The following is an 8,991-nucleotide window of genomic DNA, read 5'->3' as shown; positions in this document are numbered from 1 at the left end:
CTCTCTCAGAAGTAGAAACCCTTCTCATTCAAATAATTCCAGGTGAGAGCCTTACATGGCCACTTGTTTTCAGAGTCAGCTTTCAGAAAGACATCCATAACCACAGAACTTTATAGTACTACCTAATACGTCAAACTCCGAGAATTAACATGGCAGTGATGAGAAAGACCCTACTGTTAAGGGTGCTTTGGGATTTTCAGTTGAAATGGGATCATTATTATACACAAGAGTCTCTTTCCTCTTGAAGGATAAGGGTAACAGCTGGAGAGTAACTTCTACTGAAAACCTAGTAAATACCTGAGAGGCAAGAGTACAGTACTGGTATGTAACTTTAAAATGATGTAACCTCTAATGGATTCCCAGGCAAACCTCTCTGAAAGTAAAATCAGCAAACCAGGCAGACTTGCAGATTAGATAAACTCTTAAGTTTTCCTGGATCTACTACAATGGATCTGATTGAATACTAAATTTAAACCCCTTAAAAAAAATACAACAAACAAACAAAAAAACAACTTATAGTTTCACAATCACTTACTTGACCTTAATAATACCAACACTTATAGTCTATAGAAAATCTCAGAAGGCAGACTGCTTGCTCCCTGTTCATGATCTATGTTACAGTTAAAAGACGCAGCATGACAAAATGTCACCTTGAACAGAATAAAACTATGATTATCCCAAAGCCTCAGCCAAGTCCCTCCTCCTCCTTAAAAACTATGTCACACAAGGAACTTTAGACCATCAGAGGTTGTAAAATTTATTATTTCCTTTCTCCTCTCTATGTTAAAAAAAAGTAACTTAAGATCTACTGGCTATTTACCTTCTTTGTGCAGGAAACATACCAGTTGCAGATGCCTGCGCAGCCACCTGCTGAGTGGCAACAAGGGCAGCAGAGGTCAGTCCTGAGGGAATAAGAAAGAAGGAATGTTGATGTACTTCTGGATTTAATGCATTTTTGTGAGAAATGGTAGAAAGCATCTCCAAGGCAAACAGATAAACAAACAAACAAAAAAACACCATTCAAAAAGTGTGTGTGTGTGTGTTTTTAACACTACACAAATGGCAAATGTTTTGGGCAACAGTTTTAAGGAAATCTACCCAGTATGATCAACATGCCTTCTTATACTATACCGAATTGTCCTTGATAGATATTTTACAAGAAAATACAGCATTCCTACTGATTGTATTCCTTTCCAAGTACTGCACTGCATGCTGCTAAATGGTTTGTATGAATTCCTGAATAGGAAGCTCAGCAGAAGTAATAGGTACCAGGAAACAACAAGAATCAAAAGTCACAGTGAATTACAGAAACGACATGCCAGCTGCTCAGAATACAATACTTTCATAATAACTTATCATTTTTACAGTTTTCCTACTGAACAAGCATAATGCATCCCATAGGCATATGGAATCACTGAATCAAACTGAGAAATTTCAAGACTTTTACACAGGACAAATAGCTGCTGAGGCACCAAGTGAACATAATGAATTAATGTCATTTTAGCCAGCCATTGTGATAGCACGTACTTTGCTGCATGGGAGGAAACCTCCTTTTAATTTAGCTAGAATCCAGGCTTAGCGAAAAACAGTGAAAGACTGGTACAAAACCTAGGGAGAATGAATCGTGTCTTACTGTGCTGCTTTTCCCTGACTGCAACTTTGTGCACTGCATTTGCCAAAATACAAAGAGTTCTCTTTTAGACACTCAAACTATAACAAGCACAAACCCTTGTGACTCCAATGCCTTGTACATAAAATATGCTCATTATAAAACGCTTTTGTCTTTGCTATATTTCTTCCATTGCTTACACAACTCTAATTATACAAAAAAGAAGGTTGTTTGGTTTGTTTTTCACTGCCTTTCAACCAGTTAATGTCAGTTTGCAGTAGGAATCAAAACATTCATGTGAATGACAGCCTAACTGGTACATCTTCAATAATGTTCTAAAACCCAGCTTTGCTAACAAAACCTAGTATTTCTGAATGAAGTTATCTACTTGCTGTTAGTCCTCACTGTGAGTTTCAAAACCTTCTTCCTAAAGGTAAAGCATTTCTGATTTAATAAGGGGATTCAAAATGCTTCATGTAGGTATGACTTGCAATGTCAAGGTAACAACTTTACATGGCGAGCTAATGCCATCACTGGAAACCTTCTGCTCACCTTGAAATGGGTCATACTGTCCAGGTATAAGTGGGTAACCCATTCCAACATGTGTGTGATGGTGTGTATGGAGGTGTCGCTGGCTAAAAGGAGAATGACGGTCTCTTTCCCTTTCTGCTTCCCGTTCACGCTCAGCTGCTGATTTTTCCACGGGCTGGCAATAAAAGGTGAAAGCAAACGGATATAAAATTTTTTCTTTAACAAGAAGAAAATCTCAACAAAAACACACTCGCCAATATTATGTGACAATGACATTCAAATGATGAAGCTTTTTTTTTCCGGATGAAGAAGTTTATATAACAGATTATTTGCATTTGATTCTAATCTAAAGCTTGTGTCTCTGACTAATGGAAGATTTTCCATGAGCAGAAATTTTGAAGCAACACACTGCAGCATGAAGACTTCCACTATGCTGACCTCCAGTTTTGGGCACCCTTATGCCTGGCTGACTTGACAGTGCCTGAACAACCTATTTAAGCTGCAGAGAGCTGATGTAAATGAATCCTCAGCACTCTTTAAAGCACTCAGGGGATCAAGCCTGCCTGAATAGCTAGAAAGCCCTTTCAAAAATAGAATTAGTCAGTGACTTGCTCACAGTTAAAAACAGCACCAATTTCTCTGAAAGTGACATAGCAGTGTTTGTGCTAACATGGAAATCTTCAGAAACAGGAGCTTGTAATGAGCTATTTGGAAGATACGGCTTCATGGTAAATACAGCAAGTTGATATTATGAGATCCCACAGCCCAGCTTTTCATTTCATTATATTATTATAATATTATAATTATTATTAAATAATTATTAACTGCAATATTAATTATTAACTGTAATTATTAACTGCAATAAAGTGTGCACCAGGAGGTACCTCTGAATCTTGGTTTCTATACGAGTCCATTCATTTAAGCCAGAAAGACCCTGAGCACAGAACCCTGTTATATGTCACTTCCAATTTGCCACAGAAGCATTGTGACTTTAAATTGGTTTTATTTTAAGCAATACTCTAAAGAATCATCATACATTCAAACCCTGATGTCTGACTGTGTGCTTCTTAAAATTATGTTCTTTACCCCTCCCCAAAAGTACTGCTCCTTGGTAACAACAGATGAAGCCTTACAACAGGGGACTTGCTGCGATACTGGTTGGCATGCTGCTGGAGCAAATCCAGTGCTTTGGACTCAGTGGTTGATTTTGCGTTGATGCTCGGGCTGGTATTGACTTTCTCCGCCTCTTCTCTCCCTGACATCTTCCCGTAAACTGGGTAATGAAATCCTGGAGAGAGATAGGCCCCTGCAGGTAAACAGTAAATACCACATCAAGTTACTGTTTTCGTATTTTGGATATATTGAGATAGGAGGAGGGGATACCAGGACAGGGGGTAACATCAAAAATGAATCATGTGACTATCAAATGGTATCTTTGCTTCTTTTTTTTTTAACCTACTTTACACTGATGAATGGAGGCTATAAAGAGGGTTGAGCTGATAGCCATTTCAGACATTTATGGGTCCTCTTTAAGTGAAAGGAATAGTAACTATAATGGTTCTGACAGTAAGTGCTTAGAATATTTTTATAGGCAATAAACTATCTGTCAGCCTAACAGCAATAGCAGACTGTCAAGGGTTGGGGAAACTCTGGCTGGAAATGGTGACAGTTCATAAAAGGAACATCTTGTATTAAATCAGTTTCATCTACAGAACTTTACCTAGTGGAAGCAGAAGCAATACAAATGTCACCCACAAAGCTTCTAATTTACTCAAGCTACTAATAGAAATAGTAAAATGCAAGCTTTATTGCACTTTGAGCGTGTAAATCTTAACTAGTGTACAAGGCAAATTTCAGAATACATACCAGGATAGCTGTGCATTAGGACAGGAGAGACTGCACGATAGGCTGGATGGTTGGGATCGTACATCTGTGGATAAGGATAAGCATGCAAGTACTGGATATATGACTGATGCTGACTCATTGGTGAGGAAACTGCTACTCTAGCACCCCGAGAGTCCTTCCAATTTACAGGAGTCTTTCGATCATCGTTTTTTATCTTGCTCTCATCCACTGATTGAGAATCAGAACGCTTGACCTCTTTAGGCTCCTCTTTAATGCTTGCTAACGAGACAGGAAGGTTAGGCAGGGAACTTTCCTTGTTAGGTGTTTTTCTAGGGCTGTCTTCTTTTAACTTTTTCTCACGATCAAGTTCTTCTGATTTTTGGTGATCAAGGTATTTGGGCTGATAGACATAATGATGCCATGTTCGTGAATCTGGATCCTAATATGGAGGAGAAAACATTTTTTTTTCTGAACTTATATACTGAAATAAAATTATTATTGATATTCCCATATTTCTGTTAATGTACTTTTAATAGCTGTTTTAATAACATAACTGTATTACATAGAGGAGAGGTTTGCTTGCTACAGAGTGCCTTGAGCTCAAAGTCAAACCAACATTCCCATGAAAGAGCAAAAGGCTATTATCAAAATTTAATTCAATTGCTTCATCTTCTATCCTTCTTCAAGCCTTTAACTAGTTTAATCATGAAATACATATGCATTGTTTCGAAGTTCTGAGACCACACTGTTCATAAAACATTTTAATTAAAGCCCACAGAGATATTTTCCCACTAGAGAGCAAAAAATATCTGTGAACCACAAAATTAAAGCTGCCTAATGATATGCCAGAGCTCTTAGATTACCTGGAACAATTAACCTGAAAAATGTATCTAGCTGGAAAGATGCTTGTGCTGTCTCTGACATTACAAACATTCACAAATCAGTGGAAGTCAGACATTTAGGCAGACTTCCTCATCTGACAGTACATTTTTAAGTTTGTAAAACTACGCACGTTAAGTATTTACAGCATCAAGACCACAAGGTTTAGGGAACACGTACAGGATATCACAAATACATTTTTGCTTAATACATTACACAGAGCAGTTCATAAACATGTTACAGAATTAAATAGATGAGTTCTTTACCAGACTACATCAAATCAGTATTGAACAATAACAGGAAGACTTTGTTGTGTGTTTTTTTTTTTTTTTTAAATGCAAGATATGCAAGAGCTAATTGCAAACACCATCTCCAACAGATACACACTCATGGCACATGCAATGGAAACATAAGAACTAGACACTTGGATTGTCTGGTTCAAAAAATCATTTGAATCAGCAGAAATCTTCTCCTGCTCAGGCCTGTACCATCCCATTTCCTTTAGAGCTTCCTAACTCCCATTCACCTGACCCCACTGCATCTTCAAAGGCAGACTGTTAGGGTGAAGTCTGGGATGTACCGCACACCAGAACATGAAAGCATTAAGCATTGAGGCTCCAGTTCAGAGCACAGAGGCAGTAACATTGCCTGGAATGAAGGAAATCCGACATCTAGGAAGGTCAGCATGAGCCACTGGATAAAATTCTGGTTCCACTGAAGTCAATGGCAAAACTATCACTGACTTCAATGGAGGGATGATTTCATCCATTGTGTAGGTCTGTAGGGGCTGGAGGTTGGTTGAGGACAGAAGGGGAACTTAACTGTTTCAAAAAGGTCACCTTGGGTTAAGATAAAGAGCTGAGCTTCAAGCCAACTCTTCAAAGAACCAGTTCACCCATCTTTGTAAATGCCAACTGTCATTTAACAAAAAAAAAAAAAAAGAAACACTTCAAACCATGTTTCAAAACTACTTTAAGTCCTCTCACAATGAAAGCTGCTTATGTTGCTTGAAATTTCTCATTTCTGAACTAAGCAAATTGCTTAGTATTTACATCTAAAAGAGAAATCTAATTCTATTTTATTCATGCATGTGATTTAAAATAGTCTATTCAGGTCTTAAGCCTGGGTTCTGTCATCACCTTGCTAGATTTTTTTTCTTTTCAAACAGCTCAACTGAAATGTCTATTGGTCTATTCACAGACTACATTACTAACCATCAAGACAAATAGGATGGCAAAGCTTGTTTGACTGCAAAGGTAGAAGAACATAGCAGAATCAGATACAAAATCTCACGTGATTTAAGGATAAACCAAGACACTCTTGTTCCATTTCCTGTGATCTCACCTGTTTAAATCTCGTGGTTGGATCCACTCCTGTTTGCTTCATGGAGTCCATAACAGATTTCATCTCCACAGCCTCCTTTATGAGCTGATGGTTTTCCATTTGTTTGGCTTTGAAACTATCAGATTGAAGCTGCTGCTGGTGATTGGAAAGGATCTGTGATTTGCTCGTCTCCTCAGATTTGTTAGGGACTGAAGACCCTATTTTAGTGTTATTTTTGCTCGACTCTGGAGTTGAAGGGGCCTTTGAAATAGTAGCAGATGGAATATTTTTCTGCTTGTTATCGTCCTTTCCAATTTCCTTCAAGGGGGGTTCATTCTTCCTTTCACAGTCCCTCCCAGTTTGTGCCATTTTCTGTTCTGCTAGTCGCTGGTCCTCATAGTATTTTTCATACTGCTGTCTGTAAGCAGGATTAGAGGCCATTAAGGACTTTTGGTCCATATAGAGCCCATAGGCATACTGTCCATAATAAAGTGACTGAGCAAGTGCAGGGTGTCTTTGCGTTATTACTGACTGATGTTGTGGCTGCAGATTAGAGGAACTGCTTTCACTTTTCTTGGCATCTGACAGTTCTGCCTTCTCTTTCTTTTCAGCCTCTTCCTCAGCCTCCTTTTTGATCTTCAGTCCCTGTGGGGTGCTGCTGTTCCCAGCTGCTGGGGTGCTGACCTGTCCAGAGTGCATGTAACTTGGAGAATAATAAGGATCGTAGCCATGGTAATAGGGAGAATGGGACTCTTTCGCTTGAGCCGATTGTGCTGTGGTTGAAGAATGTCCTTTCACAACACTGTCCTTATTAGAAATAATATCCGAAGGAGAGCTGGCCTTTGACCTCATGCCCTCTGACCGGCTGTCGGAGCCACCATCATCAGCTGCATCAGAGATATCCGAGTAAGCAGGGCTGTTGGTTTTAGCGGCAGCGCTATCTGCACCATTTTGTGTCAACACATGCAGTGGCGCCATCGAAGATTGTCCATTCACCAAAGTGCTGCATTCCATCCTGGAGGCACTCCCTATAGAAGGGCTGGGAGCATTGTCTGTGAACGTGTAAACCTTATCAGCTTCAGCCTTAATACTCGCCATCCTGCTCTCTTGAGACTCAGAAAGTCCATTAGCTAACACTTCATTCTTGTTGAGATGGTCCTTTAAAAAATGTCCAGATAAATCTTTCCCAGACCCTTTTGAATCCTCTAGCTTTCCCAGCTTAGAATCCATCTTAGGGCTTCCAGTCTCTTTGCTTTCTTTGTCCTTTAGCTTTCGCTTCTCCTTTTTCTTTTTGTCTTTGAGTGATGTGAGAGCTGGGTTTACAGTGCTTGGCTCTCCCATAATTGTGGGCTTTGGTTGAATAGGTTTTAGCGGAGGGCTCTTTGGTGTAGCCTGAACAACAGTAGTTGTTAGAGAGGGCAGTCCCGGTATTGTCCCTGTAGTGCTGGTTGTAAAGGCTGTAGTAGGTATAGCTATTAATTGGGGAGGAGTCGGTGCTGGCGCTGGGGCAATGGGCCTGGCTGTTTTCAGTTTGGATAGGTTTTTATCCACTTTGCAATTATTAGCTTTCTTGCCTTTATCACCCATACTCTTCTTGTCTATTAGCCCTTCAGCCTCCAGTTTTGGCATTTCAGTTTGCAAATTGCCATCTGCTACAGAGCAATTATCCAGTGCGGCTGCCATATTAGAAATTACTGGAAGGCTGTTCAATTCACTGTTCAGACCCTTCTTTTTGCCAGAATTCTTGCCAGTTTTGGAACTGATAACTGAACTGGGGCCATTGCTGGTCAGTTCCCTTTTTCCCTTGGGGGTCCCTGGGGTAGTGATAGAGGAAGGAGATGTCGGTGCTTTTAGCGGATCAAAGCCTGGCAAATTTGTGCTTGGCTCACTGCATTCAAGTGCCACATTACTCAAAGCTTCTTCACAGTCTGAAATTTTGTCTTCACTGTCAGGCTCAAACTCCAGTTTGTTTTCTGGGTCTAAATGTGCATGAGCCTGGTGGTATCGTAGTCCATTAATGTGCTTGTACTTTTTGTTGCAGTTGGGGTGAGGACAGTCAATCAGCACTGGAGAAGAGCAGCCTTGGTCCAAAAAAGTAGTCTCTGGTTTCCCCTGTGGGGTGGTGGGAGTGCTTCTAGAGTTAGTACGAACACGTTTTCCACACTTATTGTCCTCCGAACTGGAGTTCAAGTCTAGCTCCATTGGAGGCTTACTTTTTCTCTTGTTTGTGGATGACGGGCTGGCTTTGACTTCATCCACAGCGCAATTTGGGGGTGTCCTGCGCCCACTTGAGTTAAGGCTGCCCCTCCTTCCCTTCCCATTAGCACCACCTCGATTCTTATTCTGAAGTCCTCTAGACTCGGTAAAACTCGTATCATTTCCAGGTACAGCTGCAGCTGCAGCAGACCTTGCCCTCTTCCCCCTGCCCCGTCCTCCTCGCATTTCCAGGTCACTTGTTGGAGATTCACAGAACCTATATATAAACAAGAGCAGATGTCATCAGCAGGAGCTGTGAACTGAACAGATACCAAAACAACACCATTTCCCATAACAAAACCTTTACTTGCATTAAAGGAAGGATGTCCTTTCAAATGAGAACGTTACAGTCTCAAAGGGAATGTGATAAAAAAGGACAAAAATTGTAAAAACAAGACCAACTAATTAGTTGAAAAGAAAGCTTTTTGAAATCTACAGAAATGTATTTTTAGATTGATCCACCCTTTGTCTGAATCCTATGTATTTCCCCTCACACTCAAAAACACAAAACAAAAGGAAATAAAAATGCCCACCCACATGTCCCCACT

General features: G+C 40.1%; 1 protein-coding gene across 9 annotated transcripts in view; it reads right to left on the bottom strand.

Moving 5' to 3' along the window:
- Positions 1-8,991, bottom strand: part of ZNF608 (zinc finger protein 608) — a gene marked incomplete at its 3' end in the record, with an annotated part of 110,685 nt that overhangs the window by 25,972 nt on the left and 75,722 nt on the right. For 6 of the 9 annotated variants that reach the window (XM_080574887.1, XM_080574883.1, XM_080574884.1 and 3 more), the window contains 5 exons: positions 6,209-8,660; positions 4,007-4,424; positions 3,274-3,446; positions 2,162-2,315; positions 843-902 (listed from right to left, as the gene is read on the bottom strand). In XM_080574887.1, coding sequence (XP_080431013.1) covers positions 843-902; positions 2,162-2,315; positions 3,274-3,446; positions 4,007-4,424; positions 6,209-8,660 — 3,257 coding nt within the window. Of the gene's footprint in view, positions 1-816; positions 903-2,161; positions 2,316-3,273; positions 3,447-4,006; positions 4,425-6,208; positions 8,661-8,991 lie in introns of those variants that run through there. The other 3 variants (XM_080574888.1, XM_080574889.1, XM_080574890.1) reach the window with 2 other exon arrangements.

Source organism: Anser brachyrhynchus (assembly GCF_964034855.1).
Source record: "Anser brachyrhynchus genome assembly, chromosome: Z".
Taxonomy (NCBI): Eukaryota; Metazoa; Chordata; class Aves; order Anseriformes; family Anatidae; genus Anser; species Anser brachyrhynchus.
Note: the sequence above shows the minus strand (reverse complement) of the source record. Positions and strands in the feature narration are given on the sequence as shown.